Here is a 17,056-nt window from a genome sequence, read left to right on the forward strand (position 1 = left end):
TATTTGCCTTGGTTTTCCTCTCGTTCTTTTCAGAGCCTTTTAGCAAATCATTACTACTGGTTCTATCATAGGTTATTTTGTTTTTTGATAAATCCATCATAGGCTGTTTTGTGTACATTATTAAGTAAACCATCTCAGTTTTCTTGTTTGTAACCAATTGGGGGTTACACCAAGACCTATTGAGTGCACTATTTTTGAATTTAACTCAATTTTATGTTGATATTCTAGTTTTACAACCTATTTGAGGCATTAAATCAAAGACAACTTTTGATGCTGGTCTACTGAAGAATGATTTTTAAGAAATATAAAGAAAATTGTGATGTTTTCCTCTTGTTCATTTTCTTATCGGCATGTTGCCTTTTTGGTCTTTGGGAAAATGAAACCTCCGCAGGTATGACTTAAGTGATGTAGAATGAAGAGTTTCTGGAGTGTGAAACTGGAAGATTCAAAAGATGATCTCAGCTTCAAATCGACTTTTGATTCAAATGTCGCCTCAGGGCCGCAATATTATCAAAATGCAGCTGTATTGGGTTCTCTTTCTCAAAAAGAAGTTGAGTTCTTGGGGTGATCATGAACCAGACTTTGCACCTGTGACAGGGGTGGCCAAAACCTATGTCCAAACCTGGAATTTCTGGGATGGGCTGAAATGATCACCCTTAATAGGTGAAACTGAGTTCTTGGGGTGATCATGAACCAGGCTTTGAACCTGTGACAAGGGTATTTATTGCCTGAGCCCAAGCCTGGCCTGGCGAAAACCTATGTCCAAACCTGAAATTTCTGGATGGGCTGAAATGGATCACCCTTAATAGGTGAAGTTGAGTTCTTGGGGTGATCATGAACCAGGCTTTGCACCTGTGACAAGGGTATTTATTGCCTGAGCCCAAGCCTGGCCTGGCCAAAATTTATGTCCAAACCTGGAATTTCTGGAATGGACTGAAATGATCACCCTCGATGGGTTCCCACCATGCATGAGGGTTGATGCTAGTAGTAACAAACTAACAATTTCTCCAAAGCTTCTTTGCCAGCTTCCGAAGTTTCAGTCTTCTCTTTTACTTCCCCTGTTTTCTCTGGACGCAAGTTCAGTTTTAAACTTTCTCATCATATTGCAGTACGACAAATGACACGTGTTTCATTGTCAATGGGTCTGATATAATGGCCATGCCGAGAAGTAGCCGGATAGAACGTGATACCTATCTCCCATTGATCCAGGTGGATACGACTGCTTCATGGGACACGTGGTGTGCTTTGAGGTGAGCTCTAACCAAGGTTTTAGGGGTTGCTAATACTTGGATGAAACAAAATTGTACTTTTATAATGGCTTTTTATAGTTAAAATGGTCATTGTCTTATTTATTTAGGAAATAAAAAATTATAAGTAACTTTCTAAAAAACTAATGGGATTTTGATGCATTGGGGTCTCGCGCAAGCAAAAATTCTACACTCTTCAAAACAATATTCTCTTTTAATAATGGGTTTTTATGGCTAAAATTTTCGTCTTCTTATTTACCTAAAAAATAAAGAACATGGGTAAATAGCTTCCCAAAAAAAGAATGGGGCCTTGATACAATAGGATTCCGTGCAAACAAAAACTCTGCAAGACCTTCAGCTGAATGGTAAAAACATCCTCGTATGAATTTAATATAAAACAGGGGAGATGCTCCCTATGTGCGGATGGATGCCATTGCTTACTAGAGAAAACAAATAACTTGTCAGTCTTATTAGCCTGTGAAATGAGCTGAGGTCATAAAGTGAGACGCATGCCAATTCTAGAGGGGAGGGGGAGCGGCGCACAGTTCACATCATAGAGAACCGTGTTCCCACAAGTTAGCATTTGCCCTTGTCAAAGGAATCGATCCTGCAGAACAAGAAACCTCCTCAAGTCTCATCTTATTCTTAGTGCTTAAAATACCTTTCCAAACGTTATGCAGTACCAATATTTCGAACTTTGACCATATTTTGAACCCAATTCTGCGTTTCGTTTGGTTGCAGCGCAAAACTGTAAATCAGAATTAAATACAAAATTTGCATCTATTTGCTTGTATCTATGATTACATCACTGGATACAAAATTTGTACTTTTTTGTGTCATTTGTACTCACTAGTAATATAAGTTTTGCATCTCAAAAACTGATGCAAGATTTGCTCCACCTTCCTCCTACCTCAGTTCTCTCTCATATAAAGTAGGGGTCACATCATCTTGCTTCCTACCTCAATTCTTCCTTTCTTGCCATTCTTTTATGATGTGTCAACTGTCAATTTTATTTTATATTTTATTTCACCTTCATTTTAAAAAAAAGTCTATCAAAATTGATCCAAATATATTTTAACATATTCACCATATTTTCAAAGATATAAATACAAATTCATTAACTATTTCATTGAAAAAAAAACACACAAATACTCAACATAAATCCCAAGAGGAAGTGCTCTCCCCGTGTCTCCGTCAACAGAGATGGTTCGAAGTATCAATACCACGCTATGCTCAAATCGCATATCCATAGTTTATCCAGTTTGATAAATTTACAAACACAAAAATCGGAATGGATACTAATGTTTGAACCCATTAAATAGCTTATAGCCCTAACTCTTAACACTAAAGTGGGTTGAATCGTCTTGATACTTTGTAATATTTTGTACTTAGTTTTTGATCGATCAGCTACTCAGAGAAGCCCAATCACTTCATTCGGGAGTGAAGGGTCCCAAATTGTACTCTATTCTTACAAAACAACATGAATAGCAGTTCCCATGGTTACCTCCATTAATACACTGATAATCTATACATGGACTAGAAAAAAAAAAAAAAAAAAAAAACTTTTATGCTCCAAAATTAAGCACTTAAGCATGTTTGGGCGAGACTAGTATTAGGATGGATGACCTCTTGAGAATTTCTCGTGTTGCACCCCAACTTTTATTTATTCGACAATTGACAATTTTACATCACAAAAAAAAAAAAAAAAAAAAAAAACTTAATAACCGATCAAACTGGTATCATAAAGGCTCAATTTGAGAAGAACGTAAATACAAAAATTAGAAACACTATATACAAGATTTGTACTGTAAGCACTTCCCAAACCGTGCCAAAAGTAGTAACAACATCCTCAAAATTCAACCCTTATGCAAACTCTGTACCACTTTCCTCCTACCTCAATTCTCTCTCATATAAAGTGGAGACTACATAAATAAATGAGCGATCAAATTCCCTGCAAACAAAACCTATGCATACACTGTAAGCATGGGAATCCCGTTGCACGTTGGGAACATATCCCCATGAATTCAACATAAATGTACGGGGAGATATCCCCAATGTAAGGCTAGATACCATATGAGCAGAGTTTTTGCAATAAATGACCCTCCTACCTTTCTTTATATAAAGTGAATACTTAACTTTTCCCTGTAATTAACAAACAAATCAAGGTCAAATCTGAGGCAAAAGGAAACTATAATATACACTCAGCCTACTTGCACTCCTGCGCATTTACACAAGGGACGATGAAATTTGCAACTGCCTTCCAATATTAATATATTTGAGTGAACCTAAGTTCCACCTTTACACGATGACTTGTCCCCTTAGATATTTCCAGTACATCTGGATAATAGATAATAATGACCACATAAAAAAAACAACTAATTGATAAATGTTGAAGTCTCCTTTTTATGTCAATTATTGTGACAACTCATGGTTCTCTTAAATTAAATTTACACACACAGATTAGATAGCAGTATGAATACATTTAAGTAGGTGATTTAGATGGCTTCAATATCAAATAACCATGGAAATTCATCTTTACCATTTTCAAGTTCTGCAAAAAGAGAAATGAAATTTGTAAACAAAAACAGGATCACATGAGAGTTTTCTAAAGCAATTCTAGTAAAGATATAAAGAGCAAGATAAAGAAGTAGGAATACTGTTTATTCTAGAACTCAGAGTAATGAAATAAAATTGACATATCAGCACATCAAAATAATTTATTTTTACCTAATGCTTCTGAATTCCTAAGTGAAACATAATAATTAGCACTAAAATGGTCCATGATTGACATACAAGGTAAGACCATTTTCAGAAACTGACAAGGATTGGAAATGAAATAGATGTCAACTAGGATATAGAATAAAATTTGAAGACTGAAGAACACATACAGAAGTTAACTAAAAATGATGAACTGAAGGGACCACAGATATATAACTAGTTGTTTATCCATGAAAGGAAGAGAGAGGGGGAGGGGGGAGGGGGGAATCATCCATTTCTTGTTCATTTATAGGCCTAATGATGGTTCCTACAGCCAAAATAGCGAGGTGTTATAGTTCACCCCAACTACGAGGTTTGATAGTGGAAAGCAGCAAAGAGATTACCATAGCCCTTGATTAAGACGAAGTTAAATTTACTGCAAGAAAAATCCATGAATAAACATATATTGAATCCATTTAGGATGGTAGACTCCTCTTAAGTGCATGTGGACATGATATCTTGAAAATTAAAAATGGAAGAAAAGAGAAAATAATTATAAGAAAGGAGATGCAATTATGTAAAAAGAAAACCAACGAGACAATCACTACTACTAAATATAAATAGTTTAGCCTGCCAATTATTAGTGGCAGAACCCAACATATCTATGATGAGATCCCTGCTGGATCAATAACCCACTTGGGATGGAAATATAGCAACCCTGCTGAGTGGGAGATGTACCCTCACCACAGCTGCTGCTTTTTCTATCACCAAACACATAGGCATCAATTCAGGAATCTAAAAGGCTTAAAATCTGCCTTTCTTTGGGGTTCCACTGGAAACTATAATGAAGTCCATCTTAGTACCGGGACAAGTTGGGAGAGAGAGATTTTGCAGATTGCAGTCTAACCTTCAATATAAACCTATGAAGAAATTAGGCTGTCCTCAGTCATTAAAATAAGTTTGAACTCACTTGCTTATTGCAGATATCAACATGTGCAAAAAGGTGAAGAACAAGCCATACATTGGAGCATACAGGCTCCTGGATACAAATCTGGTTTTTCTCGATTTTATGATTAAAATCTATAAAAAATAGCAAAAAAACACCAAAAGAATTATAGCTTGCATTTAAAAGACTCTAAAATTGAGTCTTACAGAATCTGTTTTTTTTTTTTTTGTTTGGTAATGAGTTACAGGTTGACCATATACCTACAAATGTCAACTATATGGTTGGTGATGCCAAAAGTGCTTCAGGATTCACGTCAGCATAGGGCAAACATGAGGAGTGCTCTGATACAAACTTGTTAAATAATCCGGTGATGAATGGTATTTTGTCATGATATAAGAACAAAATATAGAAGAAGAAAGAAATCGGCATAAGTAGGGTTAGAATCTATATTGATCTTGTTGAGCAGAAGAGGAGAGAAGAGGCTGCAGACTTAAGGCCTCAAAAGAACTACTTCATGCGAGTGAAGCATTTGTATTTATACTATACTAACCATACAACACAAGAGGACTACAAAAAATTACAAAAATACCCCTGCAGGCACTAAACCTGCGTACAGTACAAATAATACACCACACTCCCCCTCAAGTTGGAGCATAGATATCAATCATGCCCAACTTGTCACAGAGACCTTGGTGTCTGGAATGGTTTAGACCCTTTGTAAAGATGCCTGCTAATTGGTCTTCAGAGCTGATGTATGGAGTGCATACTTCGCCTATGATGATTTTCTCTCTGATAAAATGCTTGTCAACTTCAATGTGCTTTGTTCTATCATGTAGTACCGGGTTGGCAGCGATACTTATAGAGCTGCCTTGTTGTCACAGTACTCTAGAGTCATGGGTTTGTCTACTGGAAAACCCAACTCTCCCAATAGATTTTTTATCCACATACCTTCGACTACTCCATGTGCCATTGCACGGTACTCAGATTCAACACTAGATCTAGCTACCACGGTTTGCTTCTTACTCTTCCAAGTAACAAGGTTCCCTCCTACAAAGGTGCAGTAACCACTAGTAGACCTTCTGTCACTTTGACATCCAGCCCAGTCCTCATCTGTGTAAATTTCAACTCTCAAATGTCCATGTTTCTAGAATAATAAGCCAGCACTTGGGAACTTCTTAAGATACCGCAGTATTCTTTCCGCTGCTTCAAGATGAATGGACCTAGGTGCATGCATGAACTGACTAAGGACACCAATAGCATATGCTATACCTGGACGAGTCATAGAGAGGTACAACAATCTCCCTACAAGCCTCTGAAATTGCTTCACATCCTTAAGAGGTTCACCTTGGCTGTCAACTTATGGTTGGGGTCAATGGGAGAGTCAGCTGGTTTAACCCCAATCTTTCCAGTGTCCTTAAGCAAGTCTAGGACATATTTCCTTTGGGAGATGAAGATACCCTTTTTTGATCGGGCAACTTCAATTCCAAGGAAGTATTTAACGGGTCCTAGATCTTTCACTTCGAACTGAGTAGCAAGGAAGCCCTTCAAACTTTGAATCTCATCCTTCCAGTCACCAGTAACAATTATGTCATCCACATATACTATTAGGGAAGCCATTTTACTTTCTACCCTTTTTACAAACAGTGTGTGATCTGACTGACATTGCTTGTATCCTCTCTGCTGAACTGCAGTATGAAATCTGCTAAACCAAGCTCTTGGTGATTGCTTCAGCCCATATAAAGACTTCTTTAACTTGCACACTTTCTGTTCACTTCCTTGAGCCAAAAAAACGGGGGGTTGAACCATATAAACTTCCTCTTCAAGGTCACCATTCAAGAAGGCATTCTTGATGTCGAGCTGATGTAGATACCAATTCAGATTGGCAGCAAGAGAGAAAAGTACTCTAATAGAGTTCATTTTGGCAACAGGGGCAAAGGTTTCTACATAATCAACTCCATATACTTGAGTAAAACCCTTTGCCACTAAATGAGCTTTATACCTCTCCACAATTCCATCAGCCCCATGCTTAGCAGTGAACACCCATTTACATCCAACTGGATCCTTCCCCTTAGGGAGATCAACAAGATCCCACGTGCCATTCTTATGAAGAGCATCGATTTCTTCCTTCATGGCAATTGTCCATTCTGGTACTGAGAGAACTTCTACCACATTCTTGGGAATAGGAATACTGTCAATGGAGGTAAGGAAGGCACGAAATGAAGGTGAGATGTTCTCATAGGAAACAAAGTTGGAAATAGAGTATTTAGTAGTGCACAACCTAACACCTTTCCTGTGGGCAATAGGAAGGTCAAGATCATTAGCAACAGGGAGGTCAGGACCATCATTGGGAGTCAAGTTACCTGAGAGAGTATGATCTTCCCCTGAGGAGTTTGATGGCACTTGAGGTACAGCTTCTGGATTCCCCACAGCTCTTGAACTTGGTTGGCCTTTATGACGACGAGAAAAAACACGGAAAGGTGGAGGATCAGGAAGAGAAGGGGGAGAAGGAGAAGAATTAGGAAGAGGAGGAAGCTGAACCAGTTTCTCCTCATGCCTACACTCCCCCTGAGGAGAAACAGGAAAGAAGGGCTCATCTTCAAAGAAGGTAACATCCATGGAGACAATAGAATCTCCGAGAAACAGGATCAAAGCAACGATACCCTTTCTGAGAGAATGAGTAGCCAAGAAATATGCACGGGATAGCACGGGAGTCCAATGTCCCCCGGGTGGGAGATAGGTTTTGGACAAAGCACCGACAACCAAAAACACGAGGAGGGATAGAAAGAAGAGGGGCCTTAGGAAAGAGAAGTTGATGTGGGGCTTTGTACTCTAACCAACGAGAGGGCATTCGGTTAATGAGGTATGTAGAACAAAGGACAGCCTCAAGCCAAAAACGTTTGGGAACATTCATGTGGAGTAGTAAACCCCGTGCCACTTCAAGTAGATGTCGGTTCTTCCGTTCAGCCACACCATTTTGTTGTGGCGTACCGGCACAAGAGCTCCGATGAAGAGAGCCATGTGAAGCAAAGAACTCCGCGAGGTCACTATGAAAAAACTCTTTTGCATTGTCTGACTGAAATATTTGAATCTCGGTCTGAAATTGGGTGAAGACCATCCACTGAAAATCTTGGATAATTTTTTGTACTTCCTCACGGGTTCACATTGGATATACCCAAGTGTATCTGGAATAATCGTCAATGAAGGTAATGAAGTACTTGTAGCCACTCTCAGAAGGTAAAGTAACAAGGCCCCACACATCAGAATGCACAATGTGAAAAGGAAACTCAGATTTACTATTTCTTTGAGGAAATTGAGTTCTACGATGCTTGCTTAACTAACACGTTTGACAAGAAAGATTAGAAACAGACATTGACTTACACAGTTCTGGGAAAACAAATTTCAAGGTTTCAAAAGACAAATGACCCAGACGACAGTGCTACAAATACATTTTACTTTTTTTGAACTTACTCATAGACTCTGTAACATGAAGGCCAGCCGTATTCTCTAGCATGTAGAGTCCATCAACCATACGTCCCCTACCAATCGTCCTCCCCGAAGCAAGATCCTGAATCACACAATAGGAAGGGAAAAAAGTCACAGAACAGTTTAAGGAATTTGTAACACTACTGACTGAGAACAAATTCATAGGGAATTTTGGAACATGAAGAACATCAGAAAGAGTAAGGCCGAGGGGAAGAGAGACAGTTCCTTGACCAGCTATGGAAGTGTATGATCCATCAGCTAGTCTCACTTTATCTCTTCCGGAAAGAGGGTGATAGGTTTGAAAGTAAGAGGACATACCAGTCATGTGTTTTGACGCTCCAGAATCAATGATCCATGGAGAGTCAAGGTTGTAAGAAGCAGCATGGAAAGTTGTGGCAAGATTACCTGATGTGGATGCAAAAGAGGTGGTGGGAGGAGCATCCACCTGGCGAATTGCTCTACCATAAAGCTCCAAATGGTCACGGAAGGAGTTTACAATATCTTTCCACGGGTCAGATCCAAAGTAGCTATGTTGGCCATGTGGTGTTTGAGTCACAGTAGAAGTGGAGGGCTGATTCTCCCGAGTAACCATATTGATCATGTGGTGATTCTTGGTACCTTGTTGCCCGGGTCTTCTAATTACATATGAACCTTACTTCTTCTTAGGTAAATCCTGAGCCCACTTTGGCTTCCCATGGAGATCCCAACAAGTATCTTTGGTGTGTCGGGGATTTTGACAATTAGTGCACCACAATCTTTCCTTATGCATGGTTCTAGGTTTAGAAGAACTCAAAAACAAAGGTACACTGCCTTACAGAGCTGCTACAGTCCACAACTAGGCACTTGTTGATTTCTGGTTTCATAGAGAACCAAACACAAACACTTCAGCTGCAGTACTAGTTTGTATGACCTACGCTTTGTAGGAGTCCACAGAACAATATACGAACACGGCACTTGCAGTGTAACTAGGTCTAGATGACCTACAATTTTACAACTTTCATGCAGCTTCACGGTGGGAACAGCAATACAAGTGCTGATATTCACACCTAATCAGTAGGAACAGCAATACAGCAATAGAAGTGGTGGTTCAACACACCTAATCGGCTGATATCCACTTTCCACGGCAGCCGAACAGTCACTTAGGGTTTAGGGTTCAACAACAGTCCCTTAGAGAGCTGAATAGAGCAACACACAGTCGGAGGAGGGAAAAACAAAATAGCCGAACAGTCCCTACTCAGATTTCTGGACATCCATCGAAAGAGTGCAAGAAGAGAACCATAAACAGAGAAACTTCAGTTCAGTACCCAGGTCACCCGAACTGTGAATAGGCAGTACACTCATGGACCCAATCTTCTCTGTAGGCCAGAATCCTTCTTCGAACATCTGTGATGGTTTTCTACAGTCTTCTTAGTCGAGCAACCCCAGAAAACATGAAGCAGAACCCTGTTCTGCGCTAGGAAGTTGAACAGTCAGCTTTCTTGTAGCAGAACCCTACTCGGCAGTGAAGACTAATCGCAGCATTAGGGAATGCTTCCTCTTCCTTGTCTTTGAGCATCAGGACTATAGCTTCTACCCCTGCAGGCACTAAACCTGCGTACAGTACATATAATACACCTGTCAACAGATCTCATACCCCAATCGTCATCATCATCATCCACACCTCATCCAACTATATGTAGTCGGCTACATGAATCTTGTTTCACCAATTCATTCTCTTTAATGCCCATATCCATTTTTAAATTATTGGTGCTTAAATCATTTCTACACATGTAAATTATGGTCTACCCATAGGCCTTAGCCCTTATAGCCCCCTCAACTTGCAACAAATCACTTCTTACAGGTGCTGTTGATGATCTATCCACATAACCAAACCAGACTTAATCTACTTTCTTTCATTTGATCACCTATTGGAGCTACTCTTAGGTGATGTCTTGACAACCATGGAGTCCACCAATGCATATAGTTGAGGGGGCAAGCATGAGAACGCAGGTTCAAGTTTGAGAGCAACCACTCTGTGAAAAAGAAAAAAGCCAAAGTTTAGGACTGTATCCAGTCTACTCTTCCAAGACCCCAAATAGCTGGGAGCCTGGGACCAACATTGGGTAATGGGTAATGGCATTTCTTCTACCCTCAATAAATCAATTTTCAGGCATTGATCATTGTTCTCTGATCATCCAAAAGGATTGCAAGATATTGGATGCCAACATTCACCTGTCTAGGTGTTCTTAGATGTAAGAGTTCTTGAAGGTTGGTACCCATCAAACAGTGTCTCCAATACCTTCACACGTGATCCATAATCATAAGCATTTGACTAGTCAAATTCATTTTATGGTCCATTCATCTCTTATATTGAAAAAAGAGAACAAAATAGAGGTTCTCTTTGTAATCCCTGACATTTGAGAGCACTTAATCTTACTGTAGAGATAGTTATTAGTAGCTAATGTGTGGTCCCAATCCCACTAATATCTTTATATTTATTTCATGGTAGTTACGGTAGTTAGGACAGAAATATTTGTTTTATATTTATTTCTGTTTCAGCAGGGGTATTTGTGTAACTCCACTAATGTTAAGTTACAAACATATAAATACTGATCTGATGGGGCAGCAAGGTCATCTAACTGCACCCTTTTCTCCTTTCTTCTTCTTCTTCTTCTCCTCTCTTTTCTTCTTCTGTTCGTGACCTTCTTTTCTCCTCTTCTTCTACTTAACTTATATCAGAAAACAAACAGGTTCTGGTTTCTTTTATCCAAGTTGGTATCAGAGCCAACCTAGGACAGATTAGGGTTCTCATGTGAGCCTAATCCAGTCGGCTGCATGAGAACTTTCTAGGACCGGAAGCTCTGCATCATCACCTGATTCTTGGAGGTTGCTGGAGTCTTTAGTTGCTGCCAAAGGGTTTGCATGACCTTTGGAGAATGCCCGGTGACCAGGAAGGATCAGAGAAAATAGATATGTCCAAGTTTAAGGTTTAAACTGGAGATTGAAGGTGGAAGTCAGTTTCTTTTTGAGAAAGAACTTTTTATTGAGACCGACCTTGAATAAGGGCAATTTAGACCACTCTGGAAGCGGCGGTTGACAGATTTCTGTCTTCCCTGTTCATTTCTCTAGGGTTTTTGACAGATCTCGTTCTCCCTGTTCTTTTCTCTAGGTTTTTCAAACCCTACAATCAGTTCCTTGCTCCCAGACTTGTTATTTTGGCTGAGTGATTTCTTGGTGGTGATTCTTGACTGTGAATGATTTCTGGATTATAATTCTTCATTGTGAGTGATTTCTGGGTGGCTGATTTCAATCAGCTAAGGTTTTCTGCATAAAAAGGGGGCAGTTCAGGAGTTTACTTCTTGAAATAGTGACCTGTTAATATCTTAATAAAATGGAGAAGGCTGGAAGTGAATTAAAAACTCAAGGGAATGGAAGCATGACTGAGAGTTCTTTTCAGATTACTACTGTTAGGCTTGATGGAACCAATTACTTGGAATGGACCCAATCAGCTATGATGGCCATTGGAGGTAGAAGCAAATTAGGCTATGTGACTAGGGATATAAAGAAACCAGCCAAGGAAGACATATCACATGCCAAATGGGTGCAACAGAACTATTTGGTGATGACTTGGCTGTGCAATTCAATGCAGCCTCACATTAACCAAAATTATTTATGGACAAAAACAACCAAGGAGATTTGGGGCAATATGAAAGAGACATACTCCCAACCCCTTAATGTTGCTAGGGCTTATGAATTAAAGTGTGAAGTGAATAATCTCAAGTTTCAAGTTCTTGTTGGACCCCTCCACCAAGCGGCTTTATCAAACTGAACTTTGATGGCAGTAGTTTGGGCAATCCAGGGCCCTCTGGAATAGGGGGAGTGATAAGAGATGAAAAAGGGAATCTGTTAGCTATGCATTCTGGTCCAATCAGGGTGGGAGATTCCTTGAGGGCTGAAATACTTGGAGCTCTTGAAGGGGTACAAAGGGTCAAAAGACATGCATATTAAGAAATTGATCATAGAAGGTGATTCTAAAATTGTAGTGAACTAGTTAAAAGAGGACAATTCCAAGCTCTGGAACTACAACAATGAAAAGAGGAAATTTAAGTGCCTAAGGACATTGAAGTTAGTTGTACATGGGTAAAGGGAAGTGCAAACTCATTGGCAAATGATTTAACTAGGCAAGGGGTGAACAAAAACTCTATTTTTTGGGCTGTTTTGTAATTAATTTATAGGTTGGTTGTGCATGGATGTATTAGGGAGTTAAGATTTTTTAGATCCTTAGCTATGTAATTTCTCAATCTTTAATAAAATTCACTATTATTGATAAAAAAAGAAAAAAAACTCAAGCAGGGAGAGAAGCTAGTCTTTGTTAACTTTGCAATTTTAAAAACTCTATGGCATGAAATTGACCACTTGGAGACAATTGAGTGGGAAAGTCAGAGAGATGCAACTACTTATAGCAAACTAATTGAAACAGAGTGTTTGAGTTCCTAGCTGGTCTGAATTCAGAATTTGACATTGTAAGACAACAACCAGGGAGAGTGTGACATTGTCTCAGGCCTATTCACTAGTTCACAGTGAAGAGAGTAGGAGAAAGGTGATCTTACAATTCCAGCCTATGGAATCAGCCTTAGCAACAACAAAACCAAAAAGTTTGGGGGAGATAAGGAAAGGGAAATGAAGAAGGAAGATAAAAGGGAGATATTTTGTAATTATTGTAAGAAGCCAAAGCATAGTAGGGACACTTGTTGGAACTTGGAAGTTGTATCCTCATCTTATTCCAGTTCGACTCAGAAATAAGAAGGGAAATGCTAATGTTGCAGTTACTACTAATAGTGCATCATCTTCCAGCACAAGGACCACATCCCTAGATTCCCTAGCTGTTGTCCGAGCTGCCTAGACACAGTTGGAGAGTGAAGATGGTACTTCTGGACCCTCATCTCAGCTACCAGCTATTACATCTACTACTCCCACTTCAGCCTTTGCTCACTCAGGTACAAGAGCTACAACATATCATGCATCAATCCTAGGTAACACTAGACCTTTCTGGGTAATAGATTCCAGTGCTTCTGATCATATGACTAGTTTATCCACCTTGTTTACTACCTACTGTCTATCCTCTGGCAGAGACAAAGTATCTATTGTTGATAGCTCTCTTGTGCCTATCTCCTTGTCCCCAGTTTTGCATGTTCTAAGCTTAGTGCTAACCTTCTTTCAGTTAATAGTATTACTAAGAATCAGAACTGTTCAGTGACATTTTTCCATGATCGGTGTGTTTTTCAGGAACTAGTGACAAGGAAGGTGATTGGAATTGGCCGTGAGACGGATGGAGTCTATCTATTTGAGCATCCACAAGGAAAGGATATTGAAGTCAGGAAGTTATGTGTTTCTTAATTAGTCTGTCAGGTTATGCTTTGGCATAATAGGTTGGGTCATTTGTATTTTGAGTCTTTAAAGAACCTATTTCCTAATTTGTTTGAGACAATCCAAGTGTCTAGTTTGAGGTGTGAGAATTGTGAACTTGCAAAGCATTGTAGATCAATCTATTCTTTAAGCAATAAAAGAAGCAGTATTCCTTTTGAAATTGTGCATACAAATGTTTGGAGACCATATCATATGACTACTATAGGGGGTATAAATATTTCTTGTTGGTTGTTGATGATTGTACTCGTTTCTCATGGGTTTACCTTATGCACTTTGGAGATGAGGTCCTTACTCTAACTCGGTCTTTCCATCAAATGGTATTGACCCAATTTGGAATTAAGATCAAAATCCTCATATCTGATAATGCCATGGAGTATTTTACAAAACCCTTGGCTTCATATCTCCTTGATTATGGGGTCATCCATCAGAGCACTTGTCCTCATACACCTCAACAAAATGGGGTTGTTGAGAGAAAAAACTGACATATCTTGGAAGTAGCTAGAAGCATCATGCTAAACTCTAGTTTTCCTATACAAATTTGGGGGGATGCTATCCATATAGCTATATACCTCATTATCAGAATTCCTTCACGGGTTTTAGACATGAGAACACCATTTAACTTCTTGTATCCAAACAAGGATTTGTTCACTATCCCTCTTAAAACCTTTGGATGTACTTGTTTTGTTCAAATTCTTGGACCACATCACTCCAAATTTGATCCCAAAGCTGCCAAATGTATTTTCCTTGGGTATGCACAAAATCAAAAGGGGTATTGTTGTTATGAGCCTGCTTCTGGTAAACAGTTTGTATCTATAGATGTGACATTCCTTGAGGATGTGCCTTACTATCATAGGGTTTCTTCTCAGGGGGAGAGTGGTGAGGTGGGTAATTCAGCCCAAGAAGTTCCATTACCTATTCCAATCACTGAAGGGGAGAGTGGTGAAGAGCGTTGCTAATGACGAAAGCATGAAAATGTATATCTAAAGTGTGCTCAACAATTGACATTTGTAAAATAAAGAGCTTAAAAGTAATATTTTTTCATAATAATTTTTATAAATGTTAAATTTTATTATTTGTGAAATTTTTATGCTGAAAGAATTAATAATTGAATGGAGGAAAGCCCAAACATAGGTCCAAGAAACCCAAGCCCAAGTTCCATGACCCAAGTATGAGTGCTGATTCGTTTGCCGCATTACTCTGAACAGGGTCCGGTATTTTGGGCATATCTTTCTATGCAGATGTCGAAATTCAATGATTCTTGAGGCTATGGATAGCTAAGAGACAGAGCTACAATTCATCTGTTGATAACTTCCTCTAAATCAATCTCTATTCAGGTGAAAATTGGGGGATAAGACGCAGATCCGGGCTGAGCAGATTGAGGAGCCTGGCATCACAATTAAAAGGAAAAATCTGACCAAAAAGGGGGACAACTTCCAGAGGTTATTTTGGCATTATTTTCTCAGTCTTTCGCAGAAGAGAAGAGGGGAGAATGGCGTCCAAGCGCGGCTAAAGCTTCAACAGGGCTAGGGAGGATCTTGATCGATGAGTTTTACTTGTTATTTTACTTTGATTCCTTGAGAGATTTCAATGTTTAATTTTGTTCTTGAGAGATTTCTTTTATTATTTTTATAAACCTTGAAGTTATAATTTTCAATTTCCATATAAGATTAGTCATGCTCTTTTTATGTGCAATTTGTTAGAAAATAATTGATTGGGTAGATTTATTTTATGAGTTGATCCTTGACTGCGATATTGTCAATCTGATATGTTGTCGTTCTTGGGTAGCTTGTAAGAATAGATCATTCTGTTCTTCATCGAAAATCAATTCTCTCAGAACAAATACTTTTGTTCTTGTCGTTGGTTTCAAAGTTATATTTTCCGATTGTTTGTTTGGGATGTGAAACTTGCAATTGAGTAATAAATGGGAATCGAAGTCGAGACCAGTTAAGCAAATCAATCAAGTGAATCTTGAAGCCTTATTCATCACAAATTACTTTTCATCCTTTAATCATTGTTACTTTTATTCAAATATTTTTGCTCTTCTTTTTATTTTTAGAAAATCATTTTCTCTAGGTTATTCACTCTTAGCGATAACTCCTTTTGTTGGTTTAATCAGTTTCTCTGTGGATTCGACACCTAAGGCTACGCTTCAATGACCGCTTAGCCAAGGGTAATAATTTTGGGCGAGACAACTAGAAGTGTAGGGAATTGAGGGTGTTTCACAGACGGTGTAGGCATGTTGATTTTGGTCCTCAGCAGTCCAGGTCGATTCCAATTCCTTCTACAGCTCTAGATCCAAGTACTACTTTCACTATTGAGCCCATTGTTGCAGGTGATATACCTAACACTGTTGAGCCTCATTCCCTACCTTCAAATGACCTTGATTTCCCAATTGTAGTTCGTTAAAGGAAGCACCATTGTACTTCATCCACTGCTCATTGTATCTCCCAATTTCTCTCTTATGATTGTCATAGTTTTCAAGCGCCAAGGCAAGGCTAGGCGACAGGGGGCGCCTTGTCGCCTAGGCAATGAATTTTTTGAAGTAAAAATCACATATCCTAGGGTAGTTCTCTAGGTTCCATAACCAACTTTCTTTAATCACTATCCATAATTTTCATAAGAAAATTATAAACTTCATGTTTGTTAGAATACACGAATAAGGGGTATTTTGGTCATTCTGGTTTATCTGTTTGAGAGTGAAAAGTCTATTTTATTTATGTTTTAAGTTATGTGTCCCATCTTTCATGAGGGACAATATGGTCTTTCTTGTAACTCTATTATTTGAAATAAATACAAGTGGGTCAGCTAGGGAGGACTGATTTTTCTCCTTCCTAATCTGGCCGAACTCTTCTTCTTCTTCTTCTTCTTTCTTTTCTTCTTCTCTACTGTAACCTAGAATCGAATAGGGTTTTCTTACATGGTATCAGAGCAGTAAATCCTTGCTCTCCTTTCATTCTTCCTTGCTGCTGTCTTGTTCCTGGGTTCACCGCCAACTATTTCAGCCTTCTTCAAATTTCTGCTAGCCTGAGTTGAAGCTCGACAAGGGGCCTGAAAGGAGTCGTCGTTTTGTGGTTTTGGAGGTGAGTATGCCTCCAATTACTGTGGTGGTGGTCGTTGAAGTGGTGTGCTAGATGCCCTCTATTCTATGATGCGAAGAGGGCTGTTTGTGGACAGGTATGAACAGTGCTGTCTTTTGCCCAAGTAGTGGACTGTGAATGCTGTGTTTTCGTTCGAAATTTTTCCTTGTGGAGGTTTGGAATGACTAGTATACATATCA

General features: G+C 39.1%; 1 protein-coding gene across 1 annotated transcript in view; it reads right to left on the reverse strand.

Annotated features, from left to right (window-relative positions):
* Positions 1-3,488: 3,488 nt before the first annotated feature.
* RNS2 (ribonuclease 2) overlaps positions 3,489-17,056 on the reverse strand; it is a 59,455-nt gene continuing 45,887 nt past the window's right edge. The window contains exon 9 of the mRNA XM_088954048.1: positions 3,489-3,798. Coding sequence (XP_088810174.1) covers positions 3,743-3,798 — 56 coding nt within the window. The 3' untranslated portion in view covers positions 3,489-3,742. The remainder of the gene's footprint in view (positions 3,799-17,056) is intronic.

This window comes from Nelumbo lutea, chromosome 7, assembly GCF_056320005.1.
Source record: "Nelumbo lutea isolate HS-2025 chromosome 7, American lotus-T2T, whole genome shotgun sequence".
NCBI classification, from domain to species: Eukaryota; Viridiplantae; Streptophyta; class Magnoliopsida; order Proteales; family Nelumbonaceae; genus Nelumbo; species Nelumbo lutea.